This window comes from Callorhinus ursinus, unplaced genomic scaffold (assembly GCF_003265705.2).
Source record: "Callorhinus ursinus isolate GAN/ISIS: 27379988/994484 unplaced genomic scaffold, GSC_fseal_2.0 scaffold40, whole genome shotgun sequence".
NCBI classification, from domain to species: domain Eukaryota; kingdom Metazoa; phylum Chordata; class Mammalia; order Carnivora; family Otariidae; genus Callorhinus; species Callorhinus ursinus.
The window spans coordinates 13,545,229-13,562,898 of record NW_027397102.1 but is presented as its reverse complement, the minus strand read 5'-3'; the positions used below and the strand labels follow the sequence as shown (position 1 = coordinate 13,562,898).

General features: G+C 33.4%; 1 protein-coding gene and 1 non-coding gene across 4 annotated transcripts in view; one reads left to right on the top strand and one right to left on the bottom strand.

Moving 5' to 3' along the window:
• KLHL4 (kelch like family member 4) overlaps window positions 1-17,670 on the bottom strand; it is a 163,707-nt gene that overhangs the window by 84,303 nt on the left and 61,734 nt on the right. For all 3 annotated transcript variants that reach the window (XM_025878094.2, XM_073880944.1, XM_025878161.2), the window contains exons 2-4: window positions 5,096-5,263; window positions 4,572-4,708; window positions 672-868 (exon numbers count right to left, since the gene is read on the bottom strand). In XM_025878094.2, coding sequence (XP_025733879.1) covers window positions 672-868; window positions 4,572-4,708; window positions 5,096-5,263 — 502 coding nt within the window. The remainder of the gene's footprint in view (window positions 1-671; window positions 869-4,571; window positions 4,709-5,095; window positions 5,264-17,670) is intronic.
• LOC112835236 (U6 spliceosomal RNA) lies at window positions 3,008-3,114 on the top strand. Its single transcript, XR_003211159.1, has one exon. It is a non-coding gene; the product is annotated as a U6 spliceosomal RNA (small nuclear RNA).

The following is a 17,670-nucleotide window of genomic DNA, read 5'->3' as shown; positions in this document are numbered from 1 at the left end:
CCTCTCCCTTTGCCTGCCTCTCCCACTGCTTGTGTTCTCTCTCTCTCTTTCTCTGTCAAATAAATAAAAATCTTTTTTTTAAAGATTATTTAATTATTTGAGAGAGAGAGGAGAGCATGAGAGGGGGACGGGCAGAGGGAGAAGCAGACTCCCTGCTGAACAGGGAGCCTGATGTGGGACTCGATCCTGGGACTCCAGGATCCTGACCTGAGCTGAGGGCAGTCGCTTAACCAACTGAGCCACCCTGTTGCCCAAATAAATAAAAATCATTAAAGAAAAAGAAATCACGGACAGTATATTTTCCTAATACTGTGGATATGACTTGAAATATTTCCTTAAATGATTTAATTTTTTGCAGTATTCTCATTTCTCCAAGCTTTGAGATTTAATTAAACCTTTTCAGTTTAAAAAATGAGAAACTTGCTTGAGTACAGCTCAACCAAATATTTTTATCTAATATCCATTATGTGCAAGTCATTTGCAAATTATATAAATTTATATTGCTCTTCAATTTTATCCCAACATTATAGTCTTTCCATTGGAAAGGCTGTGTGTATATATACACACACACACATGCATATGTACAAATACATATCAGTAAACCAGTCAGTAAGTCAGATATTGTGTTAATATAATATTACTACAAGTTAATTTGAAGCAATTTATTTTACCATTGTGTACTTATGTGCCACACTTAGGAGCTCTGTACAGCCCTGAGCATCTCCAAATGATCGAATTCCTAAGCAGTTTGAAGGATGGAGCTGCTTTATGAGATAATTGGAGCAGACTTCAACGACTTGAGTCAGCTGCAAGAGACAAGCTGCAGCCAACAAATTTTCAATAGTATCTTCTTTTAACTGCAGAACACCTAGATGGTTTGAAAAAGTAAAGAATGATTATATGTCCCAAAAGTAAGACACATATATGCTAACTAGTTGAATTTTTCAATTTCTCTCATTACTAGGGCTATCTTTTCTAGTGCACAGTAACCACTATGGAAATACCTTTCAAAGCCAACATATGCAAGGGAGTCTGTAATAACATTAATAAGATGGCTGAAGGTAGCCAGACTAGATTATCAAAAACAACTGTAGCAAATGAACAGTGAACACCTTTATTGTAAAGAACAGCAACTTGTTATTTCTTTGTCATCTTAGACCTCATCTAAATCTTATATCAATCATTGAACACTACATCTGAAACTAATGATGTACTATATGTTGGCTAATTGAATTTAAATAAAAAAAGAAAAAAATCTACAATTCTTTCACCTAAATTAAATAAATAAGTAAACAGATAAATAAATAAATCTTATATAAATAACTGTAAATACCATGACTCAAGGAGTATTTTGTCATATTGTATAATGACCATACAGGTAACTATCATTTGTATGGAAAAAAAATTGATAACTAAGTAGAGCATTGAGGTTATATGTCTATATTTTTGTGTGCCTGTCTGCATTTATTAGCTGATAAGGATGAATTTGCTCAGATATTATGCCTGGAACTGATACCTGGTATTGTCTCAAAAGAAAAATAATATTGTTAACAGTCCTCAAATAAATGTTTGTATGATCATTTTCTTAGATATAAAAAACTGGCTCTGTTTGAAAATATCTGTGAAGAGATTTTTTTTAGAATGAGATCAGAGCTATGTAAGCTATTTCCTTTATATTGAGATATAATATATATATATTTAAATATGTATGTATGCACATACATATAAAATTTTCAGAGGAAGCATTGTTGATGACTTATTGCAAATGTAAGTTATTTTGCATTTTGTTATATCCTTTTTTGTTTTAGCCAAAGTATAAGTAAGTTATAAAAAATGATATTTCATATGGAGTATATGTACTATAAACTATTTCTTTATATTTTCTCCTTGTAAGATGCCTTAATATGGATTCTATATGGTTTTACAAGCATAAATAAAAGAGTAAATACATACTGTGAGATGCTCTTTATTTGTTTCAACCTCTAAAATATGTGGTGAAAGGGTCTTGTCCATCAGCAGACTTTCTTGAGTTGTTTGTTTTTTGTCATGGATTTTGAAGGGAGAGACCTGCCTATATCTCATGAGACCCAGAGAAGTTATAAACTATTCTCAGATTCAGATCTAAGATTCACCTGCTACAGACATTGAAACTTGGCCTGGTTATTCAGAAGAATATTAATTTCTTAATGAACAAAATCATAAAATCTTAGAAGAAAATAGTAAAAAATCTCCTTGACATTGGTTTTGGCAATAATTTCTTGGTAATACACCAAAATACAGGCCACAAAATCTAAAATAAACAAGTGGGACTACATCAAACTAAAAAGCTTCTGCACAGAAAGGAAATATAAAATATATTGAAAAGGCAATCTACAGAATGAGAGAAATATTGCAAACCATATATCTGATAAGGGGTTAATATCTAAAAGATATAAAGGATTCATATAATTCAATAGCATGAAAACAAATAATCCAATTAAAAAAAGAACAACTAGGGGCTCCTGGGTGGCTCTGTGGGTTAAGTGTGTGCCTTTGGCTCAGGTCATGATTTCAGGGTCCTGGGATCCAGCCCTGCATTGGGCTTTCTGCTCAGCAGGGAGTCTGCTTCTGTCTCTCCTTCTGCCCCACTCCCCCTCATGCTCTCCCTCTCCCTCTCTCAAATAAATAAATAAAATCTTTACAAATGATAAAAATAAAAATAAAAAAGAGCAAGTAAACTGGATCTTTTTTTTTCCCCAGAAATGACATACAAATGACAAATAGGGATATGAAAATGTGCTTAAAATTACTAAATACCAGGGAAATGTGAATCAAAATCAGAAGAAGGGATAGCCAATGTTGGTGAGGTTTTGGAGAAAAGAGAAACTTTATGCACTGTTTGTAGGAATGTAAATTAATACAGCATTATGGAAAACAGTATAGTGGTTCATAAAAAAATTAAAAAATAAAACTACCATATGATCCAAAAATCCTACTCATGATTATATGTACAAAGAAATGAAATCAGGTGCTCGCTTCGGCAGCACATATACTAAAATTGGAACGATACAGAGAAGATTAGCATGGCCCCTGCGCAAGGATGACACGCAAATTCGTGAAGCGTTCCATATTTTTTATTGAGGAGGGCACGTTCTGCATGGAGCACTGGGTGTTATGAACAAACAATGAATCATGGAACACTGCACCAAAAACTAATGATGTAATATATGGTGATTAACATAACAATAAAAAATAAAAAAATAATAACTTATATGGGCCAATATCTTAATGCATACTGTAATATTTCTAACAGCAAAAACCTAAGAGCAATTTAAGTGAACATAAAAGGGAAACCGTTAAGCAAATTATATTTTATAATGAAATGGGCTGTTTAATCACCACTGAATTTACGATCAAATAAAAAATATAACTGTGAAAAAAAAAAGAAATGAAATCAGGATCTTAAGAGATATCTGCACTCCCATGTTTGTTGCACTATTATTTATAATAGCTAAATGGAAACAACGAACCTAAATGTCCTTCAACAGTTGAATGGATAAGGAAATATATCTATTTTTTTTCTGATTTCTTAGAAATGGCAAGTAGATTGGTGGTTGCTAGGGACTGGGAGGGGGAACTGGGGAGGTGTAGGTCAAAGGGTGTAAACTTTCAGTTATAAGATTAAATAGTTGTGAGGATCTAATGTACAGCATGGTGTCTATAGTTAATAATATGGTATTCAGTAATGTATACTTGAAAACTGTTGAGAGTATATCTTAAGGATTCTCGCCACAAAAAAAGGAATTAACTATTTGAGATAATGTGTGCATTAATTACCTTCATCTATGTAATCATTCCACTTGTGTATGTATAGCAAATCATCACATAGTATAATCTAAATATATAAAATTATATTTGCCAATTATTGCTCAATAAAGTTGGAATATATAAATAAATACTTATTGGCCTCCAAACTCATCTTGTTACCTTTGTCTTATAGTTTGAGTAAATATGACTTTATTATTTCAAAGGAAGAGACTATGTCTCTAATATAGAGTTGGAATACTACAATTCTAGTTTTTACAAATGAGAATGGGGGTGCCTAGGTGGCTCAGTTGGTTAAGTGTCCAACTCTTGATTTCAGCTCAGGTCATGATCACTGGGTCTTAGGATCAAGCCCCGCATTGAGCTCTGAGTGCTGAGCATGGTGTCTGCTTGAGATTCTCTCTCCCTGTCCCTCTGACCCTCTCCCCTCTCATATACTCTAAATAAATAAATAAACGAATAAATAAATAAATAAATTTAAAAAATGAGAAAATACCCACACCATTCAAGAGAGAGACAGACATGTCCTTGTATTTTTGTGTTAAAATAGCTTTATTCTCTCATGGTCAAAATTTTTATAACATATTATTTATGTCTTATTCTTTTATACTACTGAATTTAAATTCTGATTCTGCCCCTTACTACCTTGGGAAAGCTACCTAACTGGTTGATCCTTCAGTTTTCTCATTTCTAGTTGGAATAATAATGTAGATTATATAATGTAGGGTTATTGTGAGGATTGAATGACTTAATTCATGCCACTTTACCTGTGTAAGCATACTGCACCAAGGAATTAAGTGCATTAGGATCAACTCCTTCCATCTTGACCTCTTCTTGTTTGGCTTCAAGCACATCATTAGTAAACATTGCAGCAAAATAATCAGACACTGCGCTGAGAACCAACCTTAAAATAGGAATGTTTCATAGGAACTTAAATTAGTCAGTAGTCTCATTGAAAATCATGAAGTACAATCAGTAAGTTTGTAACACTGCTGAGTTTGTTATCTGCATGAATCTTGCAGAGTTTAGTAAAGTGTAGTGAAATTAGAAAGGTAAATTAAGTAGGTTGATTTTCTTTTGAGGGTTTGTGCTGTTTTGCATCAATTTCTCTGAAGTTTGGCTCTTCTAAATATCACACAAGGAAATGGATCATATATGCTAATGCTTTTTCAATGTAGGAAGATAAGAAAATATTCTCCTCAGCATTCTAATTTGTTTTCAATGGACCAGTTCATTCTCATTCACATGCTATACTCATGAAACTCATATCTATCTGCATAAGGATACTTACCGATGGGCTGGGATTCGGAGGTGTCCAGCAATAAGTAGTACATCACACAGTTGTTTCTCTTTCAGGTAGTTCTCCATTTTGTGGAGAGTTTGCTCTGCATGGTTTATAGCATGGAACTGCTCCTCAGATCTGTTGACACTCATTTCTTCAGGATTTTGTGTATCCAATCTGAAAGGTGGGTAAGAGGGAGAATATGGTTTATTCTCTTAGTGAGTGTGCAAATGTCCAGTGGAAATTTGGACACACCAACTTCTAAAAGAAATGTACTGGATTAAAGTTAAATTAAAATTTGTCCTCCAATTTTAAATATTTCGCTATAATTACTAATTTTCCATTAAAGTGAAGTATCATAGTGCATAGTAATACTTGGAATGGAACCATAAATATGTATAGTTCCATTGAAGGGCTAATGGTAATTTTTATATGTACAAACATAAATTTCAAAATGCTAGCCTCTTTCTTTGTTTTTTATTGGTATCACAATTATGCCATTAGGCATAAAATTGTAGTGATGATTCAAAATACATTTCAAATTTAATTATGTCCTGAAGCTTCTCCATGGAATATTCATTATGTGTTTCTTGAAGAATCTCAAACTTAAGAGTTCCATAACATTCTTTACAATGTCAGCCCCATCAAGAAAATATACAATTTCCATATTTTATATCTTTTTTCCAGATTTATTGAGATATAATTGATATATAACATTGTGTGAGTTTCAGGTGTACAGTGTAATGATTTCATATATGTATATATTATAAAATTATTACCAGAATAAGGTTAGTTAACACATCCATCACCTCACATAGTTACTATTTTTCATGTGTGTGGTGAGAACACTTAAGATCTAGGGTCTTAGCAACTTTCAAGTGTACAATACAATATTGTTAACTATAGTCACCGTGCTGTACATTAGATCCCCAGAGCTTATTCATCTTCTTTTTTTTCCAGATCAATAGATTTTATTTTAATTTTTACTTTTTTTAATTTACATTCAATTAGCCAACATATAGTACATCATTAGTTTCAGATGTAGAGTTCAATAATTCATCATTTGCATATAACACCCATTGTTCATCACATCATGTATCTCCCTTAATGCCCATCATGCAATGACCCCACCCCCACCCACCTCCCCTCCGGGAACCCTCAGTTTGTTTCCTGTAGTTAAGAGCCTCTCATGGTTTTTCTTCCTTTCTGATTACTTCCTATTCAGTTTTCCCTCCCTTCTCCTATGATCCTCTGCACTGTTTCTTATATTCCACATATAAGTGAAACCATATGATAATTGTCTTTCTCTGATTGACTTGTTTCACCCAGCACAATACTCTCCAGTTTCATCCACATCAATTCAAATGGTGGGTATTCATCCTTTCCAATTGTTGAGTAATATTCCATTGTATATATATACCACATCTTCTTTATCCATTCATCTGTCGATGGACATCTTGGCTCTTTCGTCTTTTTTTTGTTTGTTTTCTATTTTTTATTTTTTTATTATTATGTTCAATTAGCCAACATATAGTACATCATTAATTTTTGAAAGAGTGTTCAACAATTCACTAGTTGCACATAAAACCAGTGTTCATCACAACACGTGCCCTCCTTAATACCCATCACCCAGGTACCCCATCCCTCCACCCCTTCCCCTCTGCAACTCTCAGTTTGTTTCCTGGAGTCTAGAGTCTCTCATGGTTTGTCTCCCTTTCTGATTTCTTCCCATTCAGTTTTCCCTCCCTTCCCCTATGGTCCTCCATGCTATTCCTTATGTTCCAAATATGAGTGAAACCATATGGTAATTGTCTTTCTCTGCTTGACTTATTTCATCAGCATAATCTCCACCAGTTCCATCCATGTCCATGCAAATGGTAGATATTCATCCTTTCTGATCGCTGAGTAATATTCCATTGTAAATATGAACACGTCTTCTTTGTCCATTCATCTGTTGAAGGACATCTTGGCTCCTTCCACATTCCAAAGATCCAGATGTAGTGAAAACAAGGAGCACATGCACCCCAATGTTCATAGCAGCAATGTCCATAATAGTTCTTTCATCTTCTAACTGGAAATTTGTACCTTTTGACTATTTAAGCAAATATGATGACTGTTGAATTTACAATGAAGAAAGTTGTCTACATGTTTTTTCAGCAACACACAATGGTGGAATTTAAATATTAACACAAGCATATAGAGGCTTACAATCAGTAGAAACTTAATGCTTGGATGAACATACTTAATTTTTTTACTATTGTCTTTCTTGCTTTCAGGCATCATTTTCCAACCACCATTAGTTTTAGTTTCCCCCACCCCTAACTCGGCCTGTGTTTCTTTCAAGATAATTGGTCCTGGGCGACATTAATTTCTGTTTAATTTAAATAAATGATTCACCTCTGAATCTTCTTTTTTTTTAATCTCTGAATTTTCTTAACCTTTAAAGGCTCTTTTGGACATTCAGTTCACAGTATTACATGGATACTTGAGGTAGCATGGTATGAATATCCTTAAAAATTGTCTGCTACAAAATATAATTGTTTTTGAGAGGAAAAATACCTTCTCACCATAGGCAAGAAATCATTCAGGTTTCACTTAACTCGGTTAAGGAAACCTAATCTTTCCTCTGCTCAACTAATGGTTTGATTTACACTGAGTCAATCAAACATCAATGTCATATTATTTAGCTTTCCTCATGTATACTCCATCATTTATTGAAGAGGAGCATATTCTAAAGGAGGAATATATTTTGGGAAGTTCTGGCCAGGAAATAATTTTATTCTGTGAAATTTCTTCAGCCTAATTTGGTTAAGGACAAAAAAATCATTTTTAATTACTGACTAGTTTGGGATGTGTTTACTTGGGCACACAAATTTATTAGATATCTGCAGTATTATTTATAATTAAAATACAGATTTTTAGAATCAAAATCCTATCAACATGAACCACACACAATTTTGTTATGTTTCAAAAGACAAAGGCCACTGTGGCTTGTGTCTCATTAAGAAGTAAGAAATTAGTACACAAAGAAATATGGATATATCAATTTATTGCATCCAAAATATAACATACATATTAAGCTAAATATATAAATTATTATAATCTATTCTTGGTCATTATCTAAGCAGACTGTAATAAAACAAGTCAAGTAAGCAAAACAACAACAACAATTAAACTATTGAAACATAACCCAATCTGAATGAGTTCCCAGAGCTCATAAATTACAATTCTCTTGCTTCCATTTTAAATATTGTAATGTTAGGTCAGATGTTACAATGGAAGCCAATGCATCAGACAATGTTCTTCCCTTTTCTTTATTATATGATATCTACAGATGGTGACATGGGAGGCAGCATGCTGAAATGAAAAAAGCATCAAAATGTCTAGTTTTAGTTCCTGCCTTTGTATACAAGCTGAGTGATCTTGGGCAAGTCACTTTATCCTTCTAAGCTTTAATTTTCTCCTATAAAATGGAGATAAAAATAATACTAATACCAATACTACCAACAGTAATGTTTATGTCACAGGGCTCTTCAGATGATTACATGAGAAAATGTACATGAAAGTCTCTGTATAAAGGTTAAATTTTATGTTAAGTTCATCCTAACTACCAAGATGTAGTATTTCCATAAATATCTTTAAAACATTTTTGTATGGAACTGTTATTCATTTAATTAATAGACTTCAATTTTTAGAACAGTTATAGAATTATAAAAAAAAACTTTGAAAAGTACAGAGAATTCTTTACTTTTGGTTGTCATAACTATGGAAGGGTGTTACTGGCATAAATTGGTAGAGGCCAGAGATACTAGTAAACACACTATAATGCACAGGGCAGCCCTCTACAATAATTGTTCAGCCAAAAATTTCAATGGTACCAAGTTTGAAACACTCTGGTCTACCTCTTAATTCTATAGTTAGTTTTTTAAGAATTTGAAAGCAGAGGCTATATTTAAAGAACAATAATAAAGGATGCACCTAATACAATATTTTGTACACAATTAACATGTAATCACTGATTTAATATATAAGTCTAATATCAGTGACTAAATATGAAATCTTGCCATTTGCAACGATGTGGATGGAACTGGAGGGTGTTAGGCTGAGCGAAATAAGTCAATCAGAGAAAGACATGTATCATATGACCTCACTGATATGAGGAATTCTTAATCTCAGGAAACAAACTGAGGGTTGCTAGAGTGGTAGGGGGTGGTAGAGATGGGGTGGCTGGGTGACAGATATTGGGGAGGGTATGTGCTATGGTGAGCATTGTGAATTGTGTAAGACTGTTGAATCACAGACCTGTACCTCTGAAACAAATAATACATTATATGTAAAAAAAAAAAAAAAAGGAAGAAGAAGATAGCAGGAAGGGAAAAATGAAGGGGGGGAAATCGTAGGGAGAGATGAACCATGAGAGACTAAGGACTCTGAGAAACAAACTGAGGGTTTTAGAGGGGAAGGGGTGGGGGAGGGGTTAGCATGGTGATGGGTATTAAAGAGGGCACATACTGAATGGAGCCCTGGGTGTTATAAGCAAACAATGAATCATGGAACACTACATCAAAAACTAATGATGTAATGTATGGTGATTAACATAACATAATAAAATAAAAACTAATGATGTATGGTGATTAATATAACAATAAAAATGAATAAAAAATAAAATAAAATATGTTCTGATTTAACAAAAAATATTCTACATTAACTTTTTTTTACTATGGCAAAATGGGTAAATTTATTGAGTTTTGAGAATGAGGAGGGGAATATGGGCAATCATTACAAAGAACCATTATTGTTAATAACATTTTACCATACCAAAAATCTATTTTAGACCAAAATTTTTAGAATAGTTTTAAATTTACAGAAAAAATGGAAATGATAATAGAAATTTACAGATCCACACTCAATTCTCCCTTTATTATTAGTATCTTAGATCAATATGTTACTTTTTTATAATTAATAAACCAAATACTGATATGTTTTTATAGACTAAAGTCCATACTTTTTTCAGATTTCTTCACTTTTTACTTAATGCCCTTTTACTATTCCAAAGTCTGTATATCTTGCAATAACTTCTTCATTTACTCCATTACTGCCTTCATTTCTACTTAAGTTAATTTTCTTGTAATGAAATGTTTTAATTCCTTCCTCATTTCTAATTGTGAATATTCTATATATATTTCCTTTTTGGTTACCATTGAGATTGCATATAATAACCTAAAGTCATAACAATTTATTGTAACTAGATAAATCTAACCACATCACGTAGACAATGATTCAATTGCATAGAAAACTGATTCCTTTATAACTATGCTCCTCCCTTTATGTTATAGACATCACGAGTTACATTTTTATGTATTGTGTACCCGTTATCACAGATTTATATTCCTTTTTATGTTTCAGACTCATAACTCCTATAGAAGAATAAAAAGTGGTTATGAGCCAATATTATATTAATACTTGTTTTTATAACTTGTTTTTATATTTGCCATGCATCTTCCATTTTCTGAGGACATTATATTTTTGTTTTGAGTTACGGTCTAAGATCTTTACTGCCAACTTGAAGGATTCCCTTTAATAGTTCTTGTTGGCGAGGTCTAATGGTAATAAACTCTCTTTGTATTTATCTAGGAATATCTTAATTTTGCCAGACACAGAATTATCAGTTCACTTTTTCCAGTACTTTAAATATATCATCTCAATGTTTTTTTGTCCTATGAGATTTCTGCTGATGGAACCACAAATGATGTTATTGATGATTACTTATATGTAACTTCCCACACTAATTTCAAAATGTTGTTTTACTTCTGACAGTTTGATTACAATGAGTCTTCTCTGGGTCTATTGGATTTATCCTTTTGCATTTCATTTAGCTATTTGTATTTTATTTATTTTTTTATATTTTATTTTATTGAAGTATAATTAACATACAGTGTATATTAGTTTCAGGTGTACACCATAATGATTCAATAATTCTATACATCACTCAGGGTTCACCATAAGTGTAGTCATCATCTGTCAACAAACATTATTGCAATCATATTGACTATATTCCTAATGCTATATTTTTCATTTCTGTGACCTATTTATTTTATAAATTGAATTTTGAACTTCTTGATCTTTACTTATTACACCCATCCCCCCACCCACCTACCTCTGGCAACCACCATTTCCCTGTATCTAAAGATCTGGATATCTGTGTGTATGTGTCTTTCTCTGTTTTTTTTTTTTTTTATTTGAGTATAGTTGACACAAAATGTTACATTAGTGGGGCACCTGGGTGGCTCAGTCGTTAAGCGTCTGCCTTCGGCTCAGGTCATGATCCCAGGGTCCTGGGATCGAGCCCCGCATCGGGCTCCCTGCTCGGCGGGAAGCCTGCTTCTCCCTCTCCCACTCCCCCTGCTTATATTCCCTCTCTCGCTGTTTCGCTGTCTCTCTCTCTCTGTCAAAATAAATAAATAAAATCTTTAAAAAAAAATGTTACATTAGTTTCAGGCATACAACATAGTGATTTGACTTCTCTATAGGTTATGCTATGATCACCAATACTGTAGCTACCATCTGTCACCATACATTGCTATTACAATATTATTGACTATATTCCCTATGATGTACCTTTTATTCCTGTGACTTATTCATTCCATAATTGGAAGCCTGTATCTCTGACTCTTCTTCACCTATTTTGCCCATCCCCCCACATGCTTTTCCTCTTACAACAGTTTGTTCTCTGTATGTATAGATCTCATCCTGCTTTTTGTTCATTTATTCATTTGTTTTTTTTAATTCTACATATAAGTGAAATCATACGGTATTTGTCTTTTTCTGACTGACTTATTTCACTTAACATTATACCCTCTAGATCCATCCATGTTGTTGCAAATGGCAAGGTTTCATCCTTTTTATAGCTGAATGATATTTCATTTAATATCTATCTCACATCTTCTTTATCCATTCCTTTATCAATGGACACTTGGTTCTATGCCTTTACAGCATTTGAACTATGGTAAAAGGCACACTGTAATATAACTTCATTCAGATCTTTAAATTCAAACTTGGAGGATTTTTTGAGGCTCTCCAAGAATGTCTTTAAAGAGTATGTATTTTTTTATTTATATTGCCAAATAGCCTTCCAAAGAGACTGCTAAAATTAACTCTCACTAAAAATTTAAGATAATACGTTCAATTTTTTCTCACAGTAAAATTGTTATAAAATAGTTTTGCAGCAAAAGCAAACTGAAGGGCTTATTTTTCTGATGTCTGTTTTACTACTCTTCAGAAAAACACAGAAACCTTCAATATTATCCTTAAAATTAAATAAAATCAGACAACAGTAACTTCTGTAATATCAACACTATGGTGGATCAAGAAACTCCATACCCTCATTCTCTCATGGAAACATCAAGTAAAGAAATACAGACTGATTAAAATAGCTTTGTGAGGGAAGCCTGGGTGGCTCAGTCAGTTAAGTATCTGCCTTGGACTCAGGTCACAATCCTGGAATCCGAGGATCGAATCCTGCATGGGGTTCCCTGCTCAGTGGGGAGTCTGCTTCTCCCTCTGACCCTCCCCCTCTCATGCTCTCTCTCTCTCTCTCACCCTCTTTCTCTCAAATAAATAAATAAAATTAAAAAAAAATAAAATAGCTTCGTGAGAGCTCTGGAAACAAGTCGAATTTATGTAGCAACAAAACACATGCCTAATCAAGAAAAAGTCACATTCAAATGAATAAGAAATTTCATGATATTTATGCTTGCTCTTGTACCACCCCTTCACAGACTAGCATGGTGCAATTGGAAGAAAACAGATTATACCTTGATTCCTTCCTCAGGATACGAGAAAAATTGTGGAACATATTTGCCACATTCTAGCCTGTCTGTAGACCACCCAGAAACTCTTTTCAATATTGCTTAGTTTAGAGCTCAGTTGAAAGTGTCAGTAAAGTTTGGATCTCAGGTTAGAAGCCCCAAAAGTTAGTGGCATGCATCACAGCACATGAAAACTGTGGAGGGACTGCAGATCCATGAACACCTGGGGTAAGGAATTATGAGCAAAAAATATATCCAAAGCTGCTAAAAGTAGGGGTGAGACATGAAGAAATTAAGACATGTATAAGTAGCCATATAAATGAGAAGTTTGAGTAAAAAACACCCATTCAAGCCCACAGAAAGTCCATGTCCAGAAAAGGTCTGATAAAGAACTCAAACCTTAATATTGGGCTGATTAGTAAAATACTTCCCCACAAGGACCATTATGCAAAGATTTGTAAAGATGGCTGTCTTTCCAAATGCCCATTTTTGACAGAAGATCAGAAGACACACTAAGTAACATGGAAACATGGCCCATTCCAAAGGAACAAAATAAATATACAGAAACTGACTTAAAGCACTATAGGTTTTCACATTTTGTATAAACAGTATTCTTAAATATCCTCAGACAGCTAAGTTAAAACAAAAAAGAGCTAAAGTAGATCAGAAAAACAATATATGAAGAAGAAAGTATCAACAAAGATATAAAAATTTTAAAAAGAACCAAACAAATTCTGGATCTGGGGACTACAATCCTGAATTGAAAAATTCACTAGAAACCTTCAACATCAGAAATGAACCAGTGTAAGAATCTGTGAACTTGAAGACAGGTAATATGAAATTATAAAATCTGAGAAATATGAAGAAAAAAATGAAAACAGTGAATGGAGAGGCGCCTGGATGGCTCAATCAGTTAAGCTTCTGACTCTTGATTTCAGCTCAGGTTATGAACTCAGGGTCATGGTGTCAAGCCTCCCACATTAGGTTCTGCACTCAGGGTGGAGTCTGCTTGAGATTCTCTCTCTCCCTCTGCCCGTCCCCCAGCTCGTGTGATCTCTCTCTCTTTTCTTCAATAAATAAAATCTTAAAAAAAAGACAAGAAAAGAAAAACAGTGAATAGAACCTTAGAACTTAGAACTTTATGGAACGTCATAAAAATACCAATATTTGCATAACTGAAATCCCAACAGAAGAGAGAAAATAACAGTCAGAGAGCTTGTATGAAGATATAATGGTAAAGAATTCCCCAAATTTCAGGTAAGATATAGATTTAAAATACAAGTAACTTTACAACAATAAAAACACTCAACAAAGTAGGTTTTGAGGGAGTATACCTCAAAATAAATAATAAAGGCCATTTATGAAAAACCCAAAGTTAGCATCATATTCAATGGTGAGAAACTGGCAGCTTTTACTCTGAGATCTGGAATAAGAAAGAATGTACACTCTCACCACTTTTATTTAACATAGTACTGGAAGTCGTAGCCACAACAAGAAAAAGCAATAAAAAGTATCCAAATTGGAAAGGAAAAAGTAAAACTCAGACTTTGCAGATGACATGATATTATATATGGAACACCTTAAAGACCCTGCCAAAAAACTACTGGAACAAGTACATGCATTCAAGTAAAATAATAAGATATGAAATCAATGTACAGAAATCCACTGCATTTCTATACATAATGAAGTAGCAGAACAAGAAATTAAGGAAACAATCTCCTTCACAAATGCAGTAAAAAGAATAAAATACCTGAGAGTAAGCTCAACTAAGGAGGTGAAAGACCTGTATTCTGAAAACTATAAAACACTGATGAAAGATACTGAAGATGGACAAACAAATGGAAAGATACTCCATGCTCATGGATTGGGAGAATGAATATTATTAAAATGTCCATACTACTCAAAGCAGTCTATGCACTTAATGCAATCTCTATCAAAATATCAGCAACTTCTTTTCACAAAACTAGAACAAATAATAGTAAAATTTGTATGGAATCACAAAAAACTCAAATAGCCAAAACAATCTTGGAAAAAAACAGAACTGGAGGTATCCTAATCCCAAACTTCAAGATATACTACAAAGCTGTAGTAATCAAAATAATATGGAACTGGCACAAAAATAGACACATGGATCAACAGAACAGAACAGAGAGCCCAGAAATAAAGCCACGATTATATGGTCAATTAATCTACAACAACAAATAAAGGCAAAAACCTGCAATGTGGCATAGTATATTCAAAAAATGGTTTGGGGAAAACTGGAAAGCTACATGCAAAGGAATGAAAGTGGGTCACTTTATACAGCATACACAAAAAACATTCAAAATGGATTAAAGACCTATATGTGAGAACTGAAACCATAAAACTAGAAGAAAACTTAGGCAGTAATCTCTTTGATATCACTTATAGAAACATTTTTCTAGACAGGTCTCCTTTGGCAAAGGAAACAAAAGCAAAAATAAACTATTGGGACTACACCAAAATAAAAATTTTGCACACCACAGGAAACCATCAGCAAAACAAAAAAAAGAACCCAATGAATGGGAGAAGATATTTACAAATGATATATCTAAGAGGCAGTTAATATGCAAAATATATGAAGAACTAATACAATTCATCACGAAAATCAAATATTCTTATTAAAAACTGGGCAGAGGACCTGAGTAAACATTTCGCTAAAGAAGACATACAGGTGGCCAACAGACACATGAAAACATGCTCAATTATTGCTAACCATCAGGGAAATACAAATCAAAACCACAATGAAATATCACCTTATACTTGTCAGAATGGCTAGAATCAAAAATACAAGAAACATCAGTGCTGGTAAGGATCTGGAGAAAAAGAAACTCTTGCTTTGTTGGTGAAAATGTAAATTGGCACAGCCACTATGGGAAACAGTGTGGAGTTTTGTTAAAAAAATTAAAAATAGAAATACCATATAACACAATAATTCCACTACTAGGTATTTACTCAAAACAAAAACACTAATTCAAAAAGATATATGCACCTTTATGTTTATTACAGCATTATTTACAATAGCTAAGATATGGAAGCAACTAAAGTGTCCATTGCTAAAGAAATGGATAAATAAGATTATATATAATATATATAATACAGACTATATATACAATTGAATATTAGTCATAGAAAAGAATGAAATTTTGCCATTTGAAGGGACATGAATATAGCTGCAGAGTATTATGCTAAGCAAAATAAGTTAGTCAGAGAAAGATCAATACCATATGATTTCACTCATATGTGGAATTTAAGAAACAAAAAAGCAAAGGGAAAAAACAGAATGGAAGGCAAACCACAAAACAGACTCTTAACTATAAAGAACAAACTGATAGTTAGCAGAGGGGAGAGGGGTGGGTGTATGGATTAAATAGGTGGTGGGGATGAAGGAGTGCACTTGTGATGAGCACTGGGTATTGTACAGAAGAGTTGAATCACTATATTTTACACCTGAAACTAATATTACACTGTCTATTAACTAACTGGAATTATTTATTTATTTATTTATTTATTTTTAGATTTCATTTCTTCATATGAGAGAGAGAGCACAAGCAGGGGGAGGGGCAGAGGGATAAGGAGATGCTGGCTCCCCGCTGAGCAGGGAGCCAGATTCCTGGCTTGATCCCAGGACATTGGGATCATGACCTGAGCTGAAAGAAGATGCTTAACCAACTGAGCCACCCAGGAGCCCCTAACTGGAATTTAAATAAAAACTTGGGACACCTGGGTGGCTCAGTCTGTTAAGCATCCAAATTTTGGTTTTGGCTCTGATCATGATGCAGGGTCCTGAGATCAAGCCCTGTGTTAGACTCCTCACTCAGCAGAGAGTCTGCTTTCCTCCTCTCTGCCCCCCCGACTCATGCACTCTCTCTAAAATAAATAAATAAATCTTTAAAAATCAATCAATTAATCAATCAATAAATAAATAGTTATTAAGGAGGGCATGTGTTGTGATGAGCACTGGGTGTTATACACAACTAATGAATCATTGAACACTACAGCAAAAACTAATGAGGTACTTACAGGGGCTAAGTGAACATAATAAATTAATAATCAAATATGTTAATTAATTAAATGCATGTGTAGAAGCAAAAAAAAAAGAGAAACAAAGCAGATGAACAAAGGGAATAAAAGACAAACAAAAATGAGACTGTTAAATATGGAGAAGAAACTGGTGGTTGCCAGATGGGAAATGGGTTGGGTGATTTGTAAAATTGTTGAAGAGTATTAAGAGTACACTTATTGTGATGAACACTGAGCAATGCAGAGTGCTGAATTGCTATATTGTACACCTGAAACCAATAAAACACTTTATATTAGTTATACTGGAATTTTATAAATAAATATCAATCAATCAAAACAAAAACTTCATGAGGCTGGAGTGGGCACTGAAAGAACTGACAGTTGCCTTATCTGGTACTTCTTATAAACTTATTTCTCTTCAGAGTTTCTACATATTGGGAGACACAGAAGTATATCTAATTTTATTTTATAATAAACTATATAATTTATAGTTAGAATTATGGTGCAACTTCCCATGTAAAAACAAAATAGATTTTATTTTTGTCTATGCTTATCAGAAAAGGAAAACTTACACATCCTCATATATTACCAATACAATAGGAAGAAGAAGAAGAGGAAGAGGAAATGGATGAAGAAGAAGAAGAAGAGGAAGAAGAAGAAGAAAAAGAAGAAGAAGAAAAAGAAGAAAAAGAAGAAGAAGAAGAAGAAGAAGAAGAAGAAGAAGAAGAAGAAGAA